The sequence below is a fragment of the Alnus glutinosa genome, chromosome 1, assembly GCF_958979055.1.
Source record: "Alnus glutinosa chromosome 1, dhAlnGlut1.1, whole genome shotgun sequence".
Classification (NCBI taxonomy): Eukaryota; Viridiplantae; Streptophyta; class Magnoliopsida; order Fagales; family Betulaceae; genus Alnus; species Alnus glutinosa.
In genome coordinates this window covers 19,322,703-19,349,117 of record NC_084886.1, presented here as the reverse complement: position 1 = coordinate 19,349,117, position 26,415 = coordinate 19,322,703, and the positions used below count along the sequence as shown (strand labels likewise).

General features: G+C 36.8%; 1 protein-coding gene and 1 long non-coding RNA gene across 2 annotated transcripts in view; both read left to right on the top strand.

Moving 5' to 3' along the window:
- The window catches only part of LOC133876279 (signal peptide peptidase-like 3), a 31,765-nt gene extending 13,887 nt beyond the window's left edge, over positions 1 to 17,878 (top strand). Inside the window, exons 5-14 of the mRNA XM_062314563.1 lie at positions 4,388 to 4,545; positions 6,356 to 6,535; positions 9,177 to 9,211; positions 9,319 to 9,472; positions 10,451 to 10,504; positions 10,583 to 10,675; positions 12,258 to 12,397; positions 12,724 to 12,794; positions 17,184 to 17,267; positions 17,427 to 17,878. Of these exons, the coding sequence (XP_062170547.1) occupies positions 4,388 to 4,545; positions 6,356 to 6,535; positions 9,177 to 9,211; positions 9,319 to 9,472; positions 10,451 to 10,504; positions 10,583 to 10,675; positions 12,258 to 12,397; positions 12,724 to 12,794; positions 17,184 to 17,267; positions 17,427 to 17,542 (1,085 nt within the window). The 3' untranslated portion in view covers positions 17,543 to 17,878. The remainder of the gene's footprint in view (positions 1 to 4,387; positions 4,546 to 6,355; positions 6,536 to 9,176; positions 9,212 to 9,318; positions 9,473 to 10,450; positions 10,505 to 10,582; positions 10,676 to 12,257; positions 12,398 to 12,723; positions 12,795 to 17,183; positions 17,268 to 17,426) is intronic.
- A 2,832-nt stretch (positions 17,879 to 20,710) lies between these two features.
- Positions 20,711 to 24,698, top strand: LOC133853877 (uncharacterized). The gene is made up of 3 exons (XR_009896758.1): positions 20,711 to 20,748; positions 24,270 to 24,338; positions 24,618 to 24,698. It is a non-coding gene; the product is annotated as an uncharacterized LOC133853877 (long non-coding RNA).
- The last annotated feature ends 1,717 nt before the right edge of the window (positions 24,699 to 26,415 follow it).

The window sequence follows — 26,415 nt, the reverse complement described above, 5'->3', positions numbered from 1 at the left end:
ACTGGTGCTTGAGAAAAATATCAAAAGTTTGTCGAATGGGGAACAAGTGACATTTCCACGAATTTTTGTAAATTAAAATGTCATCCAAACAAATATCAACTTATGCCAAGAAGGTCCAAAGATTAAGTTCATTGTAGCCTGAAATGTGGAGGGGGAGTTGCAAAGCCCAAACAGCAGGACAAAGTATTCGTAGTGGCCATTGTGTGTTTGAAATGCAATCTTATGCACTTCTCCTTGAGGCAGACCTATATTTGGTGATACCCTTCTCGAAGATCTAGCTTGGTGAAGAACTTAGCGCCATTGAGCTCATCAATGTTAGGAATAGGAAATCTATCCTTAACTGTTGCTACATCCAAAGCTCTATAGGCCGTACAAAATCTTCAAGAGCCATCTTTCTTCTTAACCAACAGGACCAGAGATAAATAAGGACTGTTATTGGGCCTGATGATTCCGGTGGACAACATCTCAATTACGTGATACTCAATCTCATTCTTCTGGAAGTGAGCATATTAGTAAGGTCTCACGTTGATGGTCATTGTTCCCTCCTTCAAGGGAATTTGATGGTCAAAGTCACGTGGTGGTGGCAATGCCCGGGGTTCTTCAAAAATCTGGTATTATTCTTGTAGCAAGGCCCAAATATCTCTTGGAATTGACAATCCTTCCGCCACACTCTCGAGCTTGATACAAAGGGCCAACTTCTCTCCCTCACTATACACTTCCCATGTCAAAGCCTCAATTGACACTGGTTTTGCAGGACCAGTCTGTTGGCCACGCAATGTACGAGCCAATATTCCCCATTGAAATTGCATGGACAGTTCTTTCCCGTCACAGAGTACTAGTCTGAGTTTCTCAAGCCACTGCACACCCTGAACTACATCCAATCCCAGCAATAAGGAATACAGGATAACAACAAAGCCCACTCCCTTGATTGTCATTTCTACCCGCTCATATTTCTCACGACATGCTAACTGCTCTCCGGTGGCGACTTTTACCGCAAACCCGGTGAATGTTGTCATGAGTAGGTGTAGATATTGGGCAACTTTCTCAGCGAGAAAATTGTGGGTTGACCAACTATCTATTGATACTGTGACAGGGTCTTTGTTGATAATAGCCAGCATGCGCATCATTCGTGGCTTGGACCACCCGGACAATGCATGTAGGGATATCTCCAGTTTGTCTGGTGTGGAAAATTGCTTGTTGGCTGGATGTCCATGATCCTCTTGCTCCTCCTCCTCCCATGCATTATCATTCTCAATCGAGACCACTTGTGGAACCCGGCATTTATGCCCCAGGGTAAAACATTCATTGCAGTTGAAACATAACCCCTTTTCTCGTCGACGTTTCTTCCCATGATTTTTCTTTTATTGGTGAACCTACCATCTGCTTAACTGTTGATGCGGATGCAGCAGCGTTTTTAGTAATTGCGGTTGGCTTTGGTAATTCATTTCTAGCATGCTTCTTCTGAGCCAACCTTTCATCACACATTCTTGCTATTCCAATGGCCTTCCTTTGCTCCTGTGGCTTAAACATTTTAACGTCAGCGGCTGTTTCCTCTTTCAACCCTCTGAGGAAGGTTCCTATCAGTGTCCTTTGTGGCCATCCTACCACTCTATTAGCCGAGCATATAAAATCTCATTGATAATCACGTAATGTCCGTGCTGTTTGATTCAGGACAGGGCTTCATCAAAGTCTTTGAACTCAGTTGGCCTGAACCTAGCCACCAACTCTTTTTCAAAGACATCCCAAGTGATCTAGACTCCTCCCGCCTGCTGCACACGTTGCAGCCACTACCACCATTTATTAGCTTCTCCTTCTAGATGGAAAGAAGCAAGTGCCACCCGTTGATCCTGAAAAGTGCCTTGATAGTTAAAAAATTGAACCACCCTAGTAAGCCACTTTGTTGGGCGAGTTCCCAGGCTGAAGAGGCATTCCAAGCTCTCGAGAAGGTGATTACGGTGATGCTGGTGCTTGCCATGCCAAATTTCTCCGACATGGGTGGTGGAGACCAATGCTTCAGACGGGGAATTGGTACAGTGTTGTCCCAACACGGAAGACCAGTTCCTACATGAGCGAAGCCTTGGGCCCTACCAAATGGGCTTGGCCCACTTATGCCAAGGAAATGCTAGCAATAGTGGAGGTTGTGTGGTGTTGGAGGCCATATTTTTTCTGGGTAAAAAATTTCAGATCCGAACAGACCTAAAAAGCCTATGTTAATTGCTGGACCAATGGGTTGTAACACCAGAGCAGCAGAGATGGATCGCAAAGCTTCTCGGGTATCAATGAAAAATCGTCTATAAACTTGGGAAGACAACTCAGTAGCAGATTCAATGTCATGACAGCCTGAATCCCCAATGTTGCAAGTGCTGACCAGTCCACTGTTTGCTATTTAGGCTGAGGTTAAGGAAATCAACCCGGCTGACCCCTATATAGGTTTCCATCCCTCGCTATGCATTAAATAGATGTAGGGTGTCGGGTAGCACGTGAGGGGAGTTTGTATTTCTTGTACTGTGGCATTTGCTTATGCCTGAAGTGGAGCAAAGTTCAATTCAGTTGTGTCTGTACTTGTTTTAAATCTTTAGACAGTATAGCAGTTATGTCGTTCTCCTTTAACATCTTCACCTAACTTTATTTGTCTCCATGTCACTTAAATTTCAGAAGCAGAAAACATCAAATTCCTCTCTACTTCTATTATATAAGTACAATATCAAAGTCATTGAAGCTAATAGTCATCTCTTTCTTTAGTCAAAACCCCTAACAAATAAGCGAAGATTTCATAAACTCTATTTTCTCATATATAATATACCCTGAAGATGGCTAATTTTTGCAGATAGCTCTGTATGTTTTTATCCTTCAAAAAGTATTTGAGTATCATATTTTGGTTATGTAGTAATTTTATTTTATATACATTCTCTTTCTGTTTTTTTTTTTTTTTTTTTTTTTTAATTTTTTATTTGAAACTTATTTCAAAATAAAATATAAAGGTTCAATATATTTTCTGCCTCTTGTATCTCATTTTAGAAGAAAGGTAAACATGATGAATGGTTGAAATTTTAATTTCCATGTAATTTGTACTAGTGCTTTTTCTCTCCCTTTCATATTTGTAGAGTAGATACTGTGGATTCCAAACATCCATGATCTAGATATGAATGAGTCAAATTGCTTATCCCGCAGTCTATTAGTGAACTATCTCTCGCGGGATGTGAAAGACGTTTTACTAGAAATATTCTTGTTATTGTTTCGACTCATATTCCTCAAAATGTAGAAATGCAGATCTTGCTTTAATAGCTCTGAATAAATTACATACGTGCATTAAGATATGAAGGCTTCTTATTCAAAACAAAGGATGAATTCCCTTTTAAAGAGAGACACTATAAAAATAGACCAATTTATGACCGTACTCTGGATCCAATGCAGAGAGAAGGTATGTTTTTAAACCCTTCATGACTCGTTTAGGAATAAACAATTCATGGGTGGTTGGAGTATCATAGGAGGAATTACTTGTTAATCTTTCATATTTATTTATTTATTTTCTTCTCTCACCCACAGGTGAATGTGTGCACGTGTGTGCTCTTTAAGATATTTATATTCTTTTTCTGTTTGCTTCTTGTCTTCGATGATTGTGATTGAATAGTACATAGCCTAATAGAAGAGGTGAAGTCCATGTATTCTTGGAAACTGCTTAAGAGGTCAGTGTTGGTTTTACATCCTCAGGGGAAGTATTTATAGTTTACATCTTCTTCTAGTGAGTACAAGCACCGGAGATGTTGAGAGAGCACTTAATTTTTTTTTTTTTGATAAGTAATAAAGGTTTTATTAAAAAAGCGTAAGGCGCCCTTAAGTACACAGGAAGTATACATAGGGAAAACCAAAGCAGCCTACAATAAGAAAGAAAACCCAACCCTCAAAAACCCAATTTCACAAACCCAAAACCTTCGGGAGACCCCAACTCTACACCATGTGCGCCTTGCCTTTCCTAAGCCGGGATGACGCGGTAGAATCACCGTAGTTGATGGAGCTTACTAGATTCAGAACTTCCCTCCTACCTTTGGTCTTAGGAAACGTTGCCTTAACTCCTCGATGGTAGTCCTCTTTAATGGCATCCAAAATCGCCAATGATGGATCCAAATCCTCAACACTATCCAATTTCCAATCCAAGGCCAAATCAGGAGGTAAAACACCCAGAGGGAAAGGGGAGTTGCCATCTTTCCCTAATTTTTGGCTAGCAATATGTATAAGCAAGAGTTGTTGATGTGAGTGTGCATGTGTATCTATTAATTACACCTTTGCTTCCAGCTAAGTTTTCATCCATCTATTATATTTTTCAATTATTAAGTTTGTTATTATCTTATGGTGTAATACATGGTTAATTGTAAATCATCTCTTGCAGTGGAACTTCTACTCTATGCTCCAGAACGCCCAGTTGTAGACTTCTCAGTGGCGTTCTTATGGATAATGGCTCTTGGAACAATTTTATGTGCTTCATTTTGGTCAGAGTTTACTTCTTCTGAGCAAACTGATGAGCGCTATGATGAACTATCTCCAAAGGTCTTGACATTCAACCCCCTCTATTCATTGCCCTAAACTTAATATTTGTGTACTTAAAGTTGAATTCCTGTCTCACAGATTTGTCTTGATTTACATTATAGGGAGCTTGGTTGTTATGCAAAATGACTGTTTGGCACTTGGTATAAAGTTTAGTTTAAATGCATGCTTCTGGATGTTCAAAGTCCGCTGAAATTGGTGTTAGATAAAAGAGAAATAATTTTTTACCGTCCTTGATCTCTTTACTCTTACAAACTTTTATGGTATATGTTGTTTTTGATATGTTACCTTGTTTATAATTGTCTTTGTAATGCTTATCACTGATATGCTATATGAATCAATGTCCAAGTATTCTACTGTAAACAGAAATTATGGGTAGTTCAGGTCCATTTTTATGTTGTTTTTTCAGATTAGGCTTGTGATCTCCCTTGATGGGCATTCCCTTACTGGTTGCTAGGCATTGTACTATCTATTACCATCGTTATCTTCGTAAATTTTTGGGGGCTATATCACGCTAGTAGGTGGATGATTGACAAATATGAGTTTATTGGCTGGAAATGTTCCATTGGTCAGCATTAGCATAGTGTTTACGCCTTGTTAAAAAAGATTGTTACTTTTATATTTGCACCTTCTAATAAGATCTCTGATTTTAATTTTATCTAGTAGAAAGAAGGCAGATGAGTCCTGTTATAGTCTTTTAATTGAATATTCGTTATCATAGATTGAGCTAGCACTTTTTGTATTTTAACTAAGCATTAATAACAGCTAATGGTCAATTGCATGGATCCTTTTTAGCGGTTTGGCCTATCTAAGGCCATTTTCTATGTTAACTTTCGTGATCATGCCCTTGCTTCTACCTTTTTCATGTTTGGCCACTCTTCAACACTTTTTAACTCCAAACTCTTTACTCCACCAACTTGAATTAAGTTGGTCTTTTGCCTCAGTGCATCATTATTCTTTGAATCTGATTGAACCATCTTATTCCAACTTATTTTATCATTTTTCTTGATTCTGCTCTTCTCTCCATATGTCATGATATTAGATACTTGTCTTATTGTCCTGTTCTTTATTTCCTAACATTTTCTTTCATACAACATAGTTATGACGTGTATCTCTTCATTGATACTCTTTTAAATGCTTAAGCTTTTATTAGAAATTTAACACCATTTAAGAATTGATGGAATTATAGAGCAGAATGTCTTAGTCTCCAATTAGTCGAGAAATTTATGCACTAGTCAGTAGTGAGGTATTCTTTTTTATGTTGAACCCTTTTCTCTTAGACAAGTACTATGTTTTCTTCTTTCTCTTCCTTCACAACCCATTTCCTTCTCCCTGACCCCAAAAACAGAAACGCCATATCCCATTTTTGCGGTAATTAGTTCCTGGCTGTTCTAGGCAAGCTATGGTGAATTGCTACTCTGTATTCTAGATCTCTTGTGAGATAGTATATTAATTGATAGCTTGAGATTGCCCCGTGGTGTTGACCTTGATAGAACTAGAAGGTAATCCTACCATCTCCAGACACTTTACAACTCAAAACACTTTAACTATGAGTGCAATGCTTGATAAAGGATAATGATGTCATTAGTGAACTGAGTGTGACAAACAGATGAACCCGTCAATCTGAAGAAAATCCTGTGTTCACATTTATTTTCTCTTTTGAGATTTTTGTCAAAATTTAGTTTTCTATCATAACGATTCTCTTCTATCTTTCTGCTAATCTCCAAGTCTTCTTTAATTCTTGAATTGTTGCATAGTTGTAGTGGTTATGGGGAAGAGTCTGAATTGAATCATGTTTTCTTTCATTTACTAGGAATCTTCCAATTCTGGAACAGACAAAGAAGACTTTGAGAAGGAGATCCTTGATATTAGTGCAAAGGGTGCTATATTTTTTGTCATAATGGCATCTGCATTTCTGGTGCTGCTATATTATTTTATGTCGTCTTGGTTTATGTGGGTGCTGATTGTACTTTTCTGCATTGGTGGTGTTGAGGTAATGTAGTTCTTTTCAAAGCTTGTTGATTTGCTTATTTATTGTGTTGTTCTGGCTGAAACAAGATAATTCTTGCATAATCATGTTTTGGGTTCTGTCTAGTGATACTCAAAATATTTTTTTTGGTAAGTAGTCGAAAATCATTAAAACGCAGAAGGGCGTACCCAAGTATACAAAAGAAACACCTAAAAAAAATAAAATAAAATAAAAGAAGATGAGAGATAAAATAGTCATGAAAACGAGAAATATGAAAACAATTATAGGCAGCCTTCCAGTGGTATAGGGTATTGAAGAAGAAGACCTTTAATTCCACCACCATCCTCTTCCTATCTTCAAAGCTTCAATCATTATCTCTCAAGATACACCACATTAAGCAGGATAGAATCATCTTCCATATTGCTTTAGTTTGAGGACTACCAAACTGCCCTGCCCAACAAGCGAAGAGACCTATCACTCGATGAGGCATGACCCAAGCTAATAAAAAAAAATCCCGAAGATAGAGTTCCTTAAGACACTAGTTATTTCGCAATGGAGGGAAAGGTGGTCAACGGTTGATACTCAAAATATTATATTTTCAAAACAATATCATGCACTGTTTTGATATTATATTCTCTTGAAAGGAGTTTTTGGTTCTGCTTTTAGTAACACTTTCCAGTAACACATTTTTAGAAAGTGGAAAAATATTTAATAAATCATATATCACTAGTAGTTATTGTTAAAGCTATAGAATTATAGAATATTTAGGAAAACTGCATACTAAACCGTATGGCAATGCATTAACTTTATAGAGAATAGAAACATCTAGATAAACACTAGACGTGATTTACATGAAGATAAACTGTAACAGCAACTATCTAGCTTATCTCAAGACTATAGAGACCTAGACTAATACAATACAACTAGTCTAAAGATTATCCATAGAGGAAGAATCTTGATCTAACTCTAACACTTTGCATTTATCACTAACGGATAATAAGTCTAATAAAAGCATCCATACCAAAAGCTTAAGTTAGTAGGTGAAAAGCTCAACAAGTATATAGACCCATAACCAAGCACGTACCCAACCAGTGTGGAACTTCCTTTCAGGACCACCTCCAACGTGCTGGCCCAACAAAACAGGAAAAAAAAAAAAATCCAACAGAATGAAACACCTCAATTTAGCCCAACAACCAGAACCAAATAGGCCAAGGACGTGTAGTCCAAAAACAACAGTACGAAGACCAAAATACCCTTGTATCTTGTCACCAACATATTCTTTTAACCCTAAGATGCTTTCCGAACAAACATCTTGACCTAATCATGTAAAAAAAATGTAATTTTTTTTTTTGTCAAAACAAACAGATTCTTAATGATACAGCTGTTGTTATGTATATATAATTTAAAATAATTTTGAAGAATATTTTATGAGGTCATGGTATGATCGTGGTTCCTATAGTTGGACATATGACCTTTCGACCTCACTTTTTTCCATTTCTCTCGACGGTTAAGATTTTAGAACATTGGCTTCCTATATTATTATATTTACCTAGTGATTTATGTTTTTAGAAGTTGGAGAGTACCCTATCGCGTTCTAATAGCTATTATTGCAAAATTTGTTCGAATTATCATCTCTAAAACATTGATATTGACAAAAGATGATCAATGTTACTCCCCTAAACTAAAACCTCAAGCACAAGGGCGTGATTGCCATTTCACACCAATACTAGTCTAGTGTCACCTTTCCTTGGCAAAATCAATATCATCATAATAAAATAAGAGAAATGCGACACACTCCTTGACATGGCAGTGGAAATTATCATTTGATTCAAAATTTAATAGTGATTCATCCAAAATCTAATGATGATTTTTACAGCCATGTCGGGGAGTGTGTGTAGCATTTCTCGTAAAGTAATGGGAAAAAAAAGATACCCTCTCTCTCTCTCTCTCTCTCTCTCTCTATATATATATATATATATATAAGATACCCTCTATATTCATTCTCCATAATCTTGTTAGAGCAGCTATAGCTGCACAAACCCATAAAAAAAAAAGATACCCTCTATATTCATTCTCCATAATCTGGTTAGAGCAGCTATAACTGCACAAACCCATAAAACAGAATATGCCGAAAAGAGAACATGTGATTGACGTAGATATAGAGCTAACCCCAATTTATTTGGGTGTGTGGCTTAGCTGAGTTGAGTTGCATCAGCAAGTCCAAGTCTTGTCAAGTTTTTGCTCCTTGCAAAATGTAAACAGAATTGAAGCTGTTTGGATCTTTCTTTCTTTTTTTTGATAAGTAATAAACTGATTTTATTAAAAGCGTCAGGCACCCCTTAGTACACCGGCAGTATATAAGAGAAAACGCAAAGCTGGAAATCGAAAAAAAACAGCCCAAAAAGAGAAAGAAAGAAGCCCACCAAACAAACCCACGAGAACCTAAACCTACAAGAACAAAGAACCCCAACCCAACCCTCAAGGAACACACAAGAAACCCACCAAAGTTTGGATCTTTCTTTCAATTGAAGGGAATAGATCTTTTTTTTTTTTTTTTTTTTGTGGATTGCTATTTGTTTATATTGTTGCGGCTATCATAAATATTGCAGCAACAAATTTTATGATATACTTTTGTTTCGTAATTAAGTTAGCCTTTTGTTTTCAGGGAATGCATGCTTGTATAGTCGGCCTGATGTTAAGGTATACTTGATATTTGCTTTTTCTTTCTGCTAAATGTATCAACTAGCTGGGAATTATGACAGTGTCTTTACCTTACTGTTCCTTATTTTTTAATATTTTTTGAGCAGAAAATGCAGAAATGAGCTAAAGTCAGTGAATTTGCCTATTCTTGGGAAAGTTTCAATTTTCTCACTTGTGGTGCTACTTTTCTGTCTGGCATTCGCAATTTTCTGGGCTGCCACTCGGAAGGCATCATATTCATGGATTGGTCAAGATGTTCTTGTAAGTTTCATGCAGTATTTGTGTGCTAGGGTATTTCTTCCATAGCATTAGTTTCTAAAATCTGAACCTTCAAACTGCTGGATCCACGGTTATGTTGAGTTCTGAAATGGAAATGACTGCAGTTTTTAAATGCTGAGTTGATATTTGCATAGAGTTGCTCGATTTGGATATGGAATTCGCTCCCCTTTCCTCTTGACTTTTTTTTTTTGGTCAAACCCCTGTCCATGTTGGAAGTGGCAAGCAAAATGAAATAATTGTTTTTATAGGGTTGTCTTGCATAAGACATGGATGTGCAATAGTATCAGACTAATGTATTTGCCTTTTGAATTTCTGCTGTGATTTAGAACCGATCAAATATTTCCTTAGTAATCTTACAACATTCTCTTTTTCTCATAAATTCCTTTTTTGTATTTTTCTGTTTTCTACACCTTCTCATTTATTTGTAGCAGTAGGTGATTCAGAGAGGAATGTGGATGAGAAGATTTCTGAACCATATGATAATCATTCAATTGTTCTTCTCTAGTTGCTGCACTCATGCTAATACATGCCTAGTGTTACACATTTGTAAATGTATCTTTCTTAATTTTTTTGATGTTATTTTGTCACCTAGAATGGAGTAGTGATCTTACTTATAATCATTCCCTGAGTTCAATGAGGGTGCACCTGAGTGTGTAGTTAGTTTGGTTAGCTTTAAACTGCTGTGTCCAGCACTGAAACCTCCAGCAGCCAAAGTCCTATGCCACTGAGTTTTGCCAATATGTATCTTCTAAGCAGTATGCACTAGTTTAGGGAAAAGGAGTCTTCTTTTTATGTAGGTCATATTGTTACAAATGTTGACTTTGTGCTTCTGTGAATCTATAGGTTTGATGCTTCATATTGTATACTGGCTGTGTAACTTTCTAAAGTCAAACGTAAAATTGTTTAAATCCTGCTTACTTCTTTCGTCTTCATTGCTTAATATGACTTTCTTCTTGACAGGGTATCTGTTTGATGATAACAGTCCTGCAGATGGCCCGATTACCCAATATCAAGGTATGTAAGTTGTTTGCTTTTGTATTTGACATCACGATTTGCATAACTTTGTTCTGATATCATTTTTTCGTACTGCAGGTTGCTACGGTACTTCTTTGTTGTGCGTTTGTTTATGACATCTTTTGGGTATTCCTATCACAAGCGATCTTCAATGAGAGTGTTATGATTGCAGTAAGTTTGGATCTCATTTCTTATGTTTCTTTTGCTTCTATCGTTAAATTGTGAATTTGTTTTGTTCATGTTAAATTACGAATCTCTTACTATATATGCATATATGCACATATTGGATTATGGCAACATTGAAGGAAAGGAAATTCTTAGAGGGGCTTTGTGATGGTGGGAAGTAATGTGGCACCTAAAGTTTCTTATTATGTGATGCTTTTGGCTTAAGTTTGCCATGCTTGTTCTCTGTGTTTTGGAAGTGAAAATACTTTTATTGCTTATTTATTTATTGCACATCTACTTGTATACCATAATACAATTGGAACATGAAATTGTCCCAGATGATACTCATTAAAAGGATATGTCCGGGACCAGATTCGCTTCTTTGCTTTCATTATTCTTTCTTTTGTTTTATGAAGGTTTAAAGAATACCTTGAAAATTATGTTGTGCTGGAATTATTAGTAAATCTTTTAGGCCGAACTGAGAAGGGAACTGCTTGCCAGGTTCTGCTAGTCAACACTTGCGTGGCAGAAAAAAGAAAATAAAAATAGGAGGGGATGTTTGAGTGTGTGGTTAGATTTTTTGGCATGTTTGGGGAAGTTTCCTTGTTGACACAATTCTTTTCGAGATTTGTGTCCCTTAATTTCCTCATGATAATTGGGATGAACTTACCACAAAAAATGATGGGGATGAGATCCTGATTGTCTGTGTCTCTTTTTTCTGTGTGCTGGTTTTACATGCCAGTTTGTTATTGATGAGAATAATCTTTGATGTTCTTGGAAGAAGCGTTTGCACTCTTTGAAGCACCTAGTTGGCTACAAAATTGATTTACTTTATATTCTTTTGCACTGTTGAGTAATTTGATTATTATTAAATGTAGACTATATGTGTGCAAATTCTGATAATATCAAGCAAAAATCCTTTAGAACCTTCGTCTATCAGAACAGGAAGGGGGAAAAATGCAGATACCTTATACTATGAATCGGCTGAGCATAGCCTCCTCCTCTTTCTCTCTTCTTCTTCTTTTCCTTTTTTATTTTTATGTTTTTATTTATTTTTTATTCAGCACTTACTGCCCCTATTTTTGTAGAACACCTGTGGAACTGATCTTGTTTGTGAATAATATGAAATTTCACATGCATCCTTATCTAAAATTTATATTTCTAAACTAATGCTGGAGAAGTTTAATATCATTTTCTTTTGTTGGTCCAAGGAGGGGAAGTGGCTATAACAATGTTAACTGTAACTTTGCTCATATACATGCTATGGTGGGGTAGGTTTCCCTAATGTTATAACACATGGAACTTGAGGGATGGAATTTTTAGCAAGCATGTGTTTTCGCACAACTTATACTGCTAAAAACCATTTCGCCTGGAACTATTTTGTTGGATTTTTTTTTTCTTTTCTTTTTCCTCTGCTTTCTCTTCTCACACTTTAATAAGCTTTTGAACAATAGATATTCCAACCTGTCCACATCTCTGTGATATCATAAAATTTCAGTGATTTGATAATAATATTAGATATGTGAATATGTTGTAACTAGATATATCTTTATGTGTTTTCTGAATGAGTTTCCATCATTGTCTGTAGGTTGCTCGAGGTGATAACAGTGGAGAATCCATTCCCATGCTTTTGAGAGTCCCTCGTTTCTTTGACCCTTGGGGTGGTTATGATATGATTGGCTTTGGGGACATTCTATTTCCTGGTTTGCTTGTTTCATTTGCTTTCAGGTAAAGTTTCGGTTTATTTTGGCTGTGATGTGAAACTACTGTGTTCAAGAATTATGAAGTATGGAGTTTCCTTTTTTCTTGAGCTTCATGAGCTTTTTTGCAATTGATTTCATTCGAAGGCCGATTCTGAATTTGTTGCTGAATGGGCAATACTTTTAGATTTGAGCTTTGGAAACTCGATTAGGTGTTTGATTCTTTTGGATCTCGTATCAAACACTTGCATAATATATTTATTATATTGAAGAATTGGTTTTAGCTTTATGTTTTACTTTTAAAATAGTTTTAACGGATACATATATATATTTTTTTGGCATTGATTGTCTTAGATATGACAAAGCAAATAAGAAGGGTGCATCAAATGGATATTTTCTTTGGCTGATGATTGGCTATGGGTTTGGTGAGTGCTCTTGCAACATCTATCTTCATCTTAGTCTTTTTGCATTTGCATAACAAAGATTTATCTTTCCTGTCAAGTTAGAGTATTATGATGTGCATCTGAAAAATATGAAACTTACATGAGGTTATATTTCAAGGATATGACCACTTCAATAAAATTTAAAGATGATCTCACCATTTTATATCCTCATTTTTTTATACCATTAAAAATCTACTTTTTCCTTTGTGATTTTCTCCGTCATCATATAATTCTTGAACTCAATCTGTACTGCAATTATGTTTTTTTCTAGTGCAGAGAATATGCCCCAACCCATAATCAATGAAGAGAATCACCAAGCTAGCCACCTCTTTGGCTTAAGACACAAAATCCTTAACTTAAAAAAGGAGGAAGTGATCTAGAATATTAACTCGAGTAAAAGTCATCTAGAGATTCACTAAGTAATGGGTGGCAGGAGGAGCCGAGTCTGGTAGAGGTGGAGTTGACACAGTTAAGTCATGGGTTGCATACACAAATGGCCAAGTCATGAGCACTAAGTTACCTTAGCATTGTCAGTAAAATTCAAAGCAATAACTAGACCAAATCAATGGCATTCCACTAAAAATGATCCACTAAACATTAAATTGGATAACAAAAAGACATCAGTAAAAGATTGAACTAAATTCGCGTCAAATAAACATCTTATTATGAGTATAATAAATTTTATGAGAAAGTAGACGCAACCCTAGTACAAAGGTGGTACAAAACTGACAACTCAATGGATTAAATGCAAATAAATACTTTATACTTTCTTTGGCATCGACTCTAAGTTTGATTCCTCTAAGTAGATAAAGAACTTTCTAGTTTAATATAGGGAAAATTGCACCAGTGGTCCATGTATTACAAATCACTCCATCTGATATCAAAATTAATTCAGAGATCCCTGTGATTGGTTTAATTTACAAATCGTTCCATAGAGTCAAATTCCGTTAAAAATTTTGACTGATTCCGTTAGGTGACACGTGTTGATCTAATAAAAAAAATATAAATCTATTAAAAATATAAATAAATAAAACTTAAAAAGTTATAATTTTTTTTTTTTTTTTTTTTTTTAAAAAAAAAAAAATTGAAAAGAAAAAAAGGAGTGGTTGCCGGTTGGCCAGCCACCCCCAGGGGCTGGGGGTGGCTGCACGCTACCCCTAAATGCCTTTGGGAGGCTACCCCTAGATGCATTCAGGCCACCCCCAGGCCCGGGGGCGGCTGCCACCCCTTTTCTATTTTCATTTTTTTTTTTAAAAAAAAATAATTTTTTAAGTTTAATTTTTTTAATAGATTTATATTTTTTATTATGATCGACACATGTCGCCATCTTATTGTCGTCTAATGGAATCTATTAAAATTTTTAACAGAATTTTACTCTAGGGAGCAATTTGTAAATTAAGCCAATTATAGGGATATGTGAATTAATTTTGATACCAGAGTGAGCGATTTGTAATTTAGGCTAACCACAGGAACTAATGGTGTAATTTTTTCTTTAATATAAATAGATTAAGTAATGAATGAATGAATGAAGATTGGTATATATAATTCCTCAAGTTCAGAAGATCCAATTACTCAGCAGAGTAATGAACACAAAACTGCTGGTTTCCACCATTCGCTTTTAAAACAACCTCAAAGGAAAATGCTTCAACTCTAAAAGGAAAATGATCCTTTATCTCATCAGTAACTATGCACATATGACACTTATCCACTATAACTTTCTCTGGCTTTTGCAATTGTCTGCTGTTAAAAGTGACCTTAGGAGGTACCTCTGTCTGCTAGATGCTTTTTCATTTTCTCCAAGGAAGACCAGTCTCCTCTCTACTATTGATGTCCGGTAACAAGAACTGACCACAGACATCTTTTTTATTTATTTATTTTTTTTTGTGAAAAGGACTTTGGTATTCTACTCTCTTTAACACTACAAAGTCAGATGGAGTATAGCAAGTCTGGAAAAGAAACCAAAGACTCTGGTTCTCAGTCTTGCAGCACCCTGCTATACTTTAAATGCTGAACATAAATTTCCACTGAAACAGCCCGTATGTTGCAGCTACCTCATATCTCTAAGAACAGAGAAGATTTTGGGAAATAATCTCAAAGCTTTACACCTTGAAATAATTCCAAAACCAAACTTGTTGACCACCCCAAGATTAAACCTATCATATTTTGAGAATCCTCTCCAGGTGCTCCTAATACTTTATACATAAGCCCACCCATGGAACCCCTAACTTCTGTAAAACACCCTAGCCCAGCCAAACTTCTTCTCTACTACCTGCTGCCCAAGATGACCACTCTCTGTTGCACGTCTCCAAGCAAGGAATGCCATTTATCTCTCTTCCTATTCATTTTCTTTAACGGAAGTACTGAGTGGAATATTTTGAAAGCAATGGAAGGGGACCATTGATAACATTCTAGGTAGGTTGATAGATATAGAGGGCATATTTTTCTCATATTTTGTGTCTCCTCTTCGACCCTTTGTATAGAACTAATTCTGATTATTTAAATCAGCCTAATCTGCAAGTTGTTTGGTGATATATGCTTTAGTGCTGATTATCAGTACTTTCTGAGAATTGGAACTTCAGGCCTAGTAGTCATGTTGGGGGGTTGCAGAAACTATATGTTAGGGTGTTGGCAAACATGCTAAAGAGGGTGATCAGTGAGGTTGTCTCAGTGCTCCATGTGTTGTAGGAAAAAGGATCTTTGATGTTTATTTCTTATGAGTGGATAGAAAACTGAAATTGAGATTTTGGGCATCCTTTGAAATCCCGTGATCCAAAAGCTTATGATCTTGTGAATTGGGACTTGGTGTTGTTTGTGCTTAATTGCGTATTGGTTTTGGGGAGAAATGGAGTAGATGGAAATTGACTTATGTCTTGGCAGTTGGGTTTTCCAGTATTGGTAGATGGTTTTATAGTGGAATTATCTAACAATCTTGAGGGTCCCAAGCAACCAGACTGTTCATATTGATGGTGGAAGCTTTGAGTAGATTGACTTATGTTAGAATATTAATATAAATTCACCATTTCTTATCTACTTAAGATTTAAGGGCAATTGATGATTTAATATGGTATCAGAAACCTTGACTCCACATTTTGATTCTATTTCAATTAAATATTCAACATGTTGTTTGGTTCCATGTGGGGTGTGGGGGTTAAAATATTAATTAAATGGTTGAATTTACGATTTCCTATCAGCATAAGCTTTTTGGCACAATTCGTGATTTAATGACTTCAGAGATTGTGTGGAGACATCTTGGGAAGTTTTTAGGTAGGTTTGGCAGGTTCAATCGGCATATTGCTCACTTCTATCTGAAATAGTATGATGCTTTTTTCTGGCCCATTTGAACACCCCCTCTTTTTTTGGATGGATGATAGTAATCTGCTCTTTAGAGGTCAGACTGATCTGCCATTTGTCTGACAATACGAGTTAGTGCTAATCTTCTTAAGCACCTTTTGATATCATGTAATTTTTAAGGTGTTAGCCATAATCCTGTTAGATGTTCTGGATATTTCTTTATAGGGGATATATCTTGGATTCATTGCTAGTTTCTAATAAACAGTCAAATAGTAGACCTTAACATTGGATGCCAGACATAGTGTGCAAGCTACACATTGAGAATGCTGATGATCATTTGAAATGGGAAATTGTGTTACTCATCCTTGATTTTGTGTTCTGAGAAGATATGAATTTCAACTTTGATTTCTTTAATTAGGTCTTTTAGAACTGCTAAATGGTTTCAGAGGGATTTATTTGTAAGTTCCTAGAGGTCTTAGGAATGAACCTTCTATCTCCCTTCCTGTACATTTGGTAATGGATACTACAAGTAGATCATCTTAGAGCAAGGGATCCTGAAATCCACTATTTATGAATGGTTCAAATCCTATGCACTCTCCTTGGTAATGCAATAAAGGCTTTCACAGACAACTGAAGTCCCAACAAATTCTGTAGGTTCTTGTTTCGGAATGACTACGACGACTTCTATAGTTGTAATTGACTGGTGGAATTGAATCATGGTATCCTATGTTGCTTCAGTATGCACAACTGACGTTGGTAATTTGTTAAGTTTCAGCCTTAATTTTTATTTTTTTTTCTAAGCAATACACGGGAAATGTGTCGGGGTAAGTGTCAGCCTTCACTCGGTCATTGATGTTACATCTTTACTGAGAACTGAAAAAAAAATATTCCTGTGGTTGTGTTAATTCTCTTCTAGGATTGTTGATAGTTCAAGTTCACAGTTCTATGTCTATGTTGATTTACGACTTAAAAGTTTTGTTATTTATCATAATAATACCTAGATTCGGTGCTTCTGAGCAGCTGCAAATGTTCCTATGTTGTCTTTTCCGTGATACTGACAGAAGGGTTTTTCTGCTTCAGGCCTTTTCTTTACATACCTGGGCTTATATCTAATGGATGGGCATGGTCAACCTGCACTACTCTATCTTGTTCCATGTACACTAGGTAATAAATTGTGTTATTTGGCTTTAGGTAGACTTCATTCTTTCTGGTTTGTTAATCGAAAGGAATTTTCTCTTCTACAGTAGGATTTTTTTTTTTCCTTGTCAATGAAATATTTGTATGTTCTGGACTGTTTCCATCCTTCGCCGGCTTTGTTTTCAGGTCTTATTGTTATACTGGGTTTGGTGAGAGGTGAACTGAAGCACCTGTGGAATTATGGCGCGGAGGAGTTGTCGTCATCATCATCACCATCTAGTGATCTTTCTGGAGAACCTTGAAGCATTAGATCAGTCACTATCTTCCAAGATGAGATGAACAAAATTTGCATTGTTCTCCCAAATATGCAGTGTAAAGAGGTTAATTCCGCGTTTCTTCATTCAATAAGGATCTTGACTCAGTATAATGTGAAGATTACTGTAAAGCAGTGTGGGGGTTCACATTTCAAAGCAAATTCATCTCTGGTATCTCTCTCATGTATATCATCTCTTCATTTTGTATTTATTGTCTCTACATCAGGTTCTCAATAAAATTGGTTGTAACGTTCTGAAATGTATAACCATTTTTGTATATTTGATTACTAATAATATTATACATGGAAAGAACTGTTAATTTTATCCTTTATTTGGTCAGTGAATTATATCGAATTAATCCTTGTGTTTATACTCAAACCTCTGGCAAATAGCCAAATATGGTGTGCCCACTGCCCATTAATGGTGGCTAACAAAGGAGAAGCTATAAGGGTTATCGATCTTTTTGATCCAAATTTATTTGTAAGGGAATTTTTATTTTCATTAATCAGATTCTTGAGCAACTCAAGCTTTTTTACTTCTCCCAACGTCTGTTGTCCCTCGAGCAGATCAATATTTTCTCATCCCAACGTCTTCTTCTTCTTATCAAGCCACGTGTCCCTTGTCTGCTCTTCCCCAACCTTTTCTTTCTCTGCTTTCAGCCTCTCTATAGTATACTTCCCACCTCTTCTTCTCCAAAGGAACCCCACTGTCATTCCTTGATCACATCATAAGGAATTAATGATGGCTGGGATGAAGACCCATCTCCACTGGGAATTCCTCACTCCTCAGGCGATGTCAGCGGCTCTTCCTCTCTCCGGTCTCCGGTGAGGGCCCATGGCGTGTCCTTTAGCTCCTATTGACACAAGCGTTATGGTGCGTTTGGAGGCAAAAATAATTTTGCCTTTTTTTGGCTACAGTAACAGTTTTTTTTAGGCGGGCCAGATGTTTGAATAAAAATAATTTCTGCCCAAAATGAAACCCGAAAACGCCACGAATTGATTGAAATTCGAATTCCAACGCAACACAGTGAACCATGTGGAAACTCAGGCGTCAGAGGGAAAGCGTGCAGGACCTGCAGGAAAAACGTGAAGGCCGAGCAAAACGCCTGACTTTCCTTGTTGAAGAAAGAAAGAAGAAGGAAAACACAAAGATCGAGTTTCCGGTACGAGCCTCACCTGCGAAGCAGGCTTTTCAGTCTGAAGATACCCATCACCTCCAATATATATGGCCGTTCGAATTGCTGTATCAGGATAGATAATCTTCTGCAGATCTCGCCATAGCAGCATTCTTGGATTTGTTTCAATTATTTTTTTTCCCCTTTTTCTCTATTTACTCCTCTTTACTCACATCCAGCAACCATTTTTTGGGCTGCGTGTTGTGATCGAGGGAGGTGGTGAAGTTGACTTGAAAGGTTCGCACGGTAGTTTGGAGTGTCTATAAGTTCGGCCTTTGGAAGGCATAACTCATCCATGCCTTGTAGCCAAGCTCATCACTCAGAGTCATCTTGTTCCTCTAGTGCTTCGAACTCCAATCTCCTCCAGTGAAGCCAGTCCACAAGGACGGTCTCTTGGAGGGTTAGTTCTAATTTTTTGTTTTAATTTTGTAGTGTAAACAAGAACATTTCTTATTCAGTATTTGTAGGAATGTAGATCCCGATTATAGCTGAATATTATTGAATATTCTTTTTTTTTTTGGTTTCCGATTATACATGTTACACTGAAAAAAGCTTGTAGACAAACATTTTTTTTAATTATTCCATTTTCAACCAAAAATGTTCCATTCTCTAACGAAAAATCTTTACATTTTTTTTTTTTTTTTTTACTTTCTATTGTTGGGTTCCCCGATTACTCGTGTTAGGAAATATAATACCATATTATTACTATTTTTTATATAGATAGACGAACCAATTTTCGATTATAGTAGATCTCTGTTTCTTTAAAAAAAAAAAAAGAAAAAGAAAAAGAAAAAGAAATCTTCTCAAACTGTCACCAGTGTTTTTACTTGGTGTAATATATGTAATTTTATAGATCTCTGTTTGTTAAAAAAAAAAAAAAGAATAATTCTCAAACTGTCACAAGTGTTTTTACTTAGTGTAATATATGTCATTTTATAATATATGTAATTTTCTGGAATAAGAAAGGATTTTTATAAACCAAAAAAATAAAAATAAAAAATAACATTCGAACGTTAGTACTATTTTTTACAACGGCCGGGTTTAGAACTGAACGGTTGCCCAGTGCTGTACAGCACATGCAATTCCACCTATTTGATGAACTGGAATATGGACTTGATGGATGAGTTGCGGGAGGAGATTCCCGACGACATATACGTCGCTGCAACAGTTGCCCTAACAAATGAACCACTTCAAGTAGTGTTCGTCCAAATTTTATTGTAATGTGTTATTTTTATTTTCATTAAACATTTATGTTATTTGAATTTGTTTTAGGACCTACCTATGTGACAATATTATAATGTGTTTTAGGACCAACCTATGTGACAATATTAATTGTTGTAATGTGCTTTGTTGGTATTCTTCTCCAAATGCTTGATTGTTTTCGCAAGTGACAATGGGAGGATGGATGGACCTAACCTCCCTTTGGTACACACGGAGGAAGATAGCGACAACGAATTTTTTAAGGAGTTGTCCATCATAATGTTTGCAATTGAAGCAGCAGAAGAAGATAATAACACCAGAATGCGGTACAAAACATGCAAATCCACCCATCCGATGAACCGGGCTATGGACTTGCTGGATGAGTTACGGGCGGAGATTTCTGATGACATATACGTCGCTGCAACAGTTGTCCTAACAAATGAACAACTTCAAGTAGTGTTCGTCCGCATGAGCAAAGAACACAGGAGACTTTGGCTATCAAAGCTGAAGCCCCTAGAGTGACAATATGTGTTTATTGTAATGTGTTATTTTATTTTCGCTAAACATTTATATTATTTGAATGTGTTTTAGGACCTACCTATGTGACAATATTAATTGTTATAATGTGTTTTATTGGTATTCTTCACCAAATGCTTGACTGATTTTGCAAGTGACAATGGCATGATGGATGGACCTAACCTCTCTTTTGTACCCGCGAAGGAAGATAGCGATGGTGAATTTTTTGATGAGTTGTTCATCATAATGACTGCCATTGAAATTTATATCTTTGTGCTCTGAGTTGAGGGAAGGCGGCCTCATGGTGAGTACTTGGTGTCTTGATGTTGAGAAAAGTATTGCTATTTGGTTCATGTTTGCATGAAGTTATTTGGTTTTTATTGTCTGTGGTATGTAAATACCATTGTTTGTTATGCATCTCTTTTGCTTCCACTAGGCACATTTTATTGTATAATATCTGTCGGATATTTTTTGGATTTGCTACCTGAACTGTTTTATTTTCAGTACCGTTCATGAACTATAATGGAGCCATGTGTTTGACTCGTTGCAAAGCTTTGTTCGGAATTGACTTGTTTGTTTTTTTTTCTTAGATTTATGTTTTTATTATTTTTATTATTATTATTATTATTTTCCACTATTATATGTGTGTATTTATCTTAGATTTAAAAAAGCAAATTAATTTATATTAAATGCAAAAAAAAAAAAAAAAAAAAATTCTGTATTTATTTTAGATTTAAAAAGGCAAATAAATTTATATTAGACTCAAAAAAAAAATCCGTATTTATCTAAGATTTAAAAAGGCAAATTAATTTATATTAAACGCAAAAAAGAAAAAAGAAAAAAAAATGTATTTATTTTATATTTAGGAAAGAAAATAAAATTATATTAAATGGAAAAAAAATCCGTATTTTTCTTAGATTTAAAAAAGTAAATTAATTTATATTAAATGCAAAAAAAAAAAAATCATCTGCAGTTATCTTAGATTTAAAAAAGCAAATTAATTTATATTAAATATTAGTTTTTAAGTCATTTTTATAATTATTAAGTACATTAGTTTTCGTAACTTCAATCATTATATACATCTTTTCATACCTTCAATCATTTCCTTTTCATGGTTATTCGTGAAAAAATAATCTTATACAACTCTCACCCAAACACATTTTATTTGTCGCGAAATTTGCGAACCAAATATTAATTCAATTATGATTTCAAAAATCAAACACTAAACGCACCAATATTTTCGGTAAGAAAAAAAGAAAAGAAAAAGAAAAGCCCTTTACTTCTATTTATTACGTATGTAATATAAAATCCAAAAAGTTGACTGAGATTATAAATCAGAGCAATATATACATATATTTACTTATCTTCATGTCTATAGAGAGGAGGCCCAGATCTCGAAAGCACCGAGTCAATATGACTCACCTTGGATATGATAGATATAGGATACTCGGCCGGGCCTAATTTAAGACGTGCACCAGCCCAATTTAAAACGTAAAGGTCGCGCTTTAGTTGGGAGCTATCGCATCCCACATCGCTCAGTTAGAACAATGAAGATGAGGTTATAATGCAAAGCAAAACGTAAGTGTCCGTCCTTCGGGACATCCGATAAAATTGGAACGATACATAACAAATTAGAATGTCCCAACGCAAGGAAGGCACGCATAATTCTTCTTATCACCGTAATCTCGCAAGTTCTTGCTTCTACGGCTTCTTCGTTCTTTTCGGTTTTTTTATTAAGTAATTGCATTTTTGAAATGTTTTTATGTGTTCTTTTAACCCTTTTTCGATAACTTTAATCCAGTAGTGCCCTCCGATGAGGAGTTGACATGTAAGTCAGGACAGTCATGAACATAAATATCAAATAGAATCAAAACACCTTATTTGATTTCTTCAACACTGCTATAAAACACTTGAGACTCAACTCTGATTTCTTCAAAACACCAGAAAAAGGCCTGAACGTCGTTATTCCCATATGCTTCCCGAGACGACCGTTGCCCAAGTTCGAATGCCGTCGCCTATGTCGGAACTTCTGAGAAAATCCTACACCGGTAACTCTCTGTCTCAAGCACGGATGGTTCTCCTCCACGCACGGATCCGACCAGGAACTCGGGGACTATGAAGACGAAGGTGCCAGAAGTGGAGGTCCACCTGTTCCGACGGGGCAAGGGTCTGATCGACGTGTTCAAGGCGAGACGGGGAGGTTGGGAACAGGATCAAAACGGGTTGCCCACATGAACACGGTTGGAAGAAGAACCTGTGTCCACCTATCCCGTTGACTGCTAGGACGGTAGAACCCGTTTGTATTACTCCTTTGTAAACAACACCAAAAGCACCCTTTTCCCAATTCTTCCTTGAACCCATCTGTAGTTTCTACAAGCTCTTTGTAAATAAAACAACGCAAATTCATGTCCACAGCACTGCCCTTCGTGATAATCTTCTGAAATTTCTTGCGGTAAATGAGGAAAAAGCCAACGCAAATCACACCAATTAATATAACGTTAACAAAAACAGAGCCACCAAGAAGCACCGACCCAATGATCAAATTGTCCTTGTCATTCTTCTTTAGTTCTGGGATTGGCAAACGAGGACTCGGCAAGGTGAAATTATTATTTTTTCTAATTTTGATAAGAACCATCCTGTTATTGAGGCCGATGTCCACTCTCCCATTTGATAGAGGCAGCTTCTTCTTCCAACAGCTATTGCCTAATCTGAAGATGGCAACAACACACATACAATCTTCCATGCAAGATTTTTTGCACAACTTTTCAGTGTAAGGCTTCAAGTCTTCAACAGCATGTAGTTAGAGAGCGGCCAATCTGTATTTGTTAGCTCTTCAAAAGTATAAAGATCTTCTCCAGGACTACTTAACTCATCTTCTTCACAGCCTTGTATGAAGGTTGGCTTGCCGCTGCCATACCTGTCATTTGGATCGAGTTGGGGTTTGGCATGGGCGTTAGGGGTGGGCATCGGTTCAGCAGACAATTAAGTCGGTTAATTCGGTCTGTTAACCGACTTTTGTCGGAATGTAGTCGGTGAATTTATTTCGGTTAAGTGGTTAATAAGCGGTCGGTTAAGTCGGTAAAACGGTTAATAGGTGGTCGGTTAAGTCGGTTAAATCGGTTAACATTCAGTTAACATGGGTAATGAAACGACGTTATTTTGATTTTTTTAAAGGAAAAAAGAAAAAAGAAAAAAAAGAAAAGGATCAAACGTTTCGTTCTTACTAAAATGACATTGTTTTGTTTTATGTCGGTTTGGTTAATTAGTCGGAATAAAAGGGGTTCGGTTCGGTTACCGCTTACAAGACGGTTTGGTTTGGTTCGGTTCGGTTACCGAACAGGCTTTCGGAACAAAATTTTATACCGACTACTGAACCGAAAATTAGTCGGTAAAGTCGGCATGCGGTCGATGACGGTTCAGTTCGGTTAGATAAGCGGTCGGTACGCAGTAGGCCGATAATTTGCCCACCCCTAATGGGCGTTCGCAGTGCGGTGGCGGTAGCGTCCGACCTGCGCAATGCCACGGTGGGGTTGCGGATTTGGGGCTGCAGAGATGCCGTCAGTTGGAGGAGTTTTTCTTTAGGGTGATCGTGATTTGGGCGATTGGGGGGGGGGGGGGGGGGGTTTCTATATTTTTTATAAGGGAAAAATGGTTATTTGTGAGAGAGATCCGGCACATCAAGCAACATTTCATTTTTTGGTTTTTAGCTAATGTGTTGAGTGATTATTGGTGGGCAAAGCACCCATATTTTTTGCCATAACCGGACAGAAATTGCACTCCAATTTTAATGGGTTGGTTTTAATTTTGGTTTTTGTTGCTTGATAGGGTTCAATTGCAGAAGGTGCTTTCTCAGTTGTATGGCACCGCCTGGCCGCTTCAGACTAAAACTTGCAGGTAAATTCAATTAAAAACTAACCCTTTTACGCTTATAATATACAGGGAGGCTCCATGCCTTCCTCCTCCCGGTCCTTGGACCTCCTAGTCTCTAGGAGGTTTTGTTTCCTCCATGGCTAGTTCCATTGGAGCTTAGTTTTCTCCTTGTCGTTAGGGCATGGAGTTTTGTTCCTCCCGGACTTGTTTCGGTGGAGGTTTTGCTCTCCTAACCCTTATTTGTTGAGGAGTTTGTGTTTCTTTTCTTGTTTTCTCTTTTCTGACTGAAAGGCCTTCATGCAGCGTTGGTTTGGAGGATCAGCCACTCTCCGTCGTGTCTCCAGTGGATCTCTAGCCGTGCTTCAATAGTTTGTTTCTCTGTGGGCTAGATCTGTAATTTTCTAATGGGTTTATCATGACACGTGCTTCCCAGCTGTGTTCACTGTCGTCAACTGGTCTGGCCGTCTCAAGCTGGTGGTCTGCACGTGTGGGGGCTCTCTTTCTATGGTTAGGCGTGTGTGCGTCACGCCATATTTCTCAGGCCATAGCTGGTGGGGGTTGGTAGTTGGCGGTGGTTTTGTATTGTTTGGGGAGCCTCGGGGAATGGCGCGTGTTATGCACGCGCCTCCTCAGTAGGCAGTGATCTTCTTCTTTGATGCTGGCAATGATGGTTTTTTGGTTGATTGTATATTCTTTTGTATCTTCGTTTTCACAATGTCTATGTAATGCACAATTTTAACTGGACTGTTTGTTGGCTGTGATAGCTAGATCATCCCTATTTCTTGTTGAGAGTGTGCTTAATTGTAAAGAGTGGCTCAAAAGGGTCTCCTTGTAATTTTGTGTATTGTTTAGGCAGCTGCTTTTAAGTCAGGCTTGTTTCTGGCTTAGGATGTTGAGGTCTCTTGGTACCTCATGTCTGTCTCTGTAATGCCTTATGACTTTGTTTAACAATAGATGTAGCACATGCTACTCGTTCAAACAAAAAAAAAATGCTCTTGGCGTTCAAGTGGCTGAAGGGGTTTAGATTTACAAAAATTGAGTCTTTGTGCAGTTTGTTGTGATTTTCTGCGAGTACTTTCACTCGTTTTAGTTTTGGAAGGGTTTTGGCTGGGTTAATTTACTGCCCTGTTTTTTTCTCTTCTCTCTCAAGATTACAATTTCATAGAAGGAATTTGTATTTGATTGAGTTTCTTGTTTCTGCTTGCGCCCTCTAAGATATAATCCCTTAGCTTTAGTATATAAATGATACAACTTGGAGTCTTTAATCAGTTCAAAGATATATAACCATCACTTAATTGTGCTTCAGCGCCCAAAGGGAGCTACTCCCCTGGCCTACTATTAAATCTAGCTTCTTGATGCGCCACCATACATATATATATTGACATCTGATGTATTAATTTGTTCATATTTGATTGTTGTTGTCTCTTATGTTTAATGATGCAAACAAGCTAGCTTTGTCAAACCGATTTGAGCTGTAGAAGCTTGAATTGGCTAAATTTAAATGCGTTTGATCTTTGCTGAAATCCGAAACAAATTTGGGTATCACTCGGTTCGACTGTTAAAAATATTATATTTGTTCTTGAACAAGAAACCTAGAACAGACTTCTATCTACCTACACTAGGGAGGGGAGATTTAAGAAAAGAGATAGAGAGGATTAACTCCCTTGATGTAGCCTGTGGACAAAGAACATTCAATAGAGCAAAAAGAATTTGAGACAGGATAAAACATACTTGTTCGAGTTTGATAATTAAAAAGCTTAGCTAGGCATAATTTTTCTTACCTTGATTCGTTTGCATCAACACCTATGTATAACTAGTCCGTATGTTTTGTAAACCTTCTTATGTTTACAAAGAATGATAAAACATTCTTGTACGAGTTTGGTTACGTTGTAGCTTATTGAAAAAGCTCAGCCTTAATTAATTTTAGTTGCTTGATTCGTTTGCATCTACACTTATCTTGATCACCTATATATGGACAAGTAATAACTGGTTTACAAAGACTAGTGTTGGAACTGCACCAACAGCATTTATGCTAGCTATATATATATATATATGGACTCTATATGTTCCTCCCCCGGCCACCTTTCCCACCAATATCTGC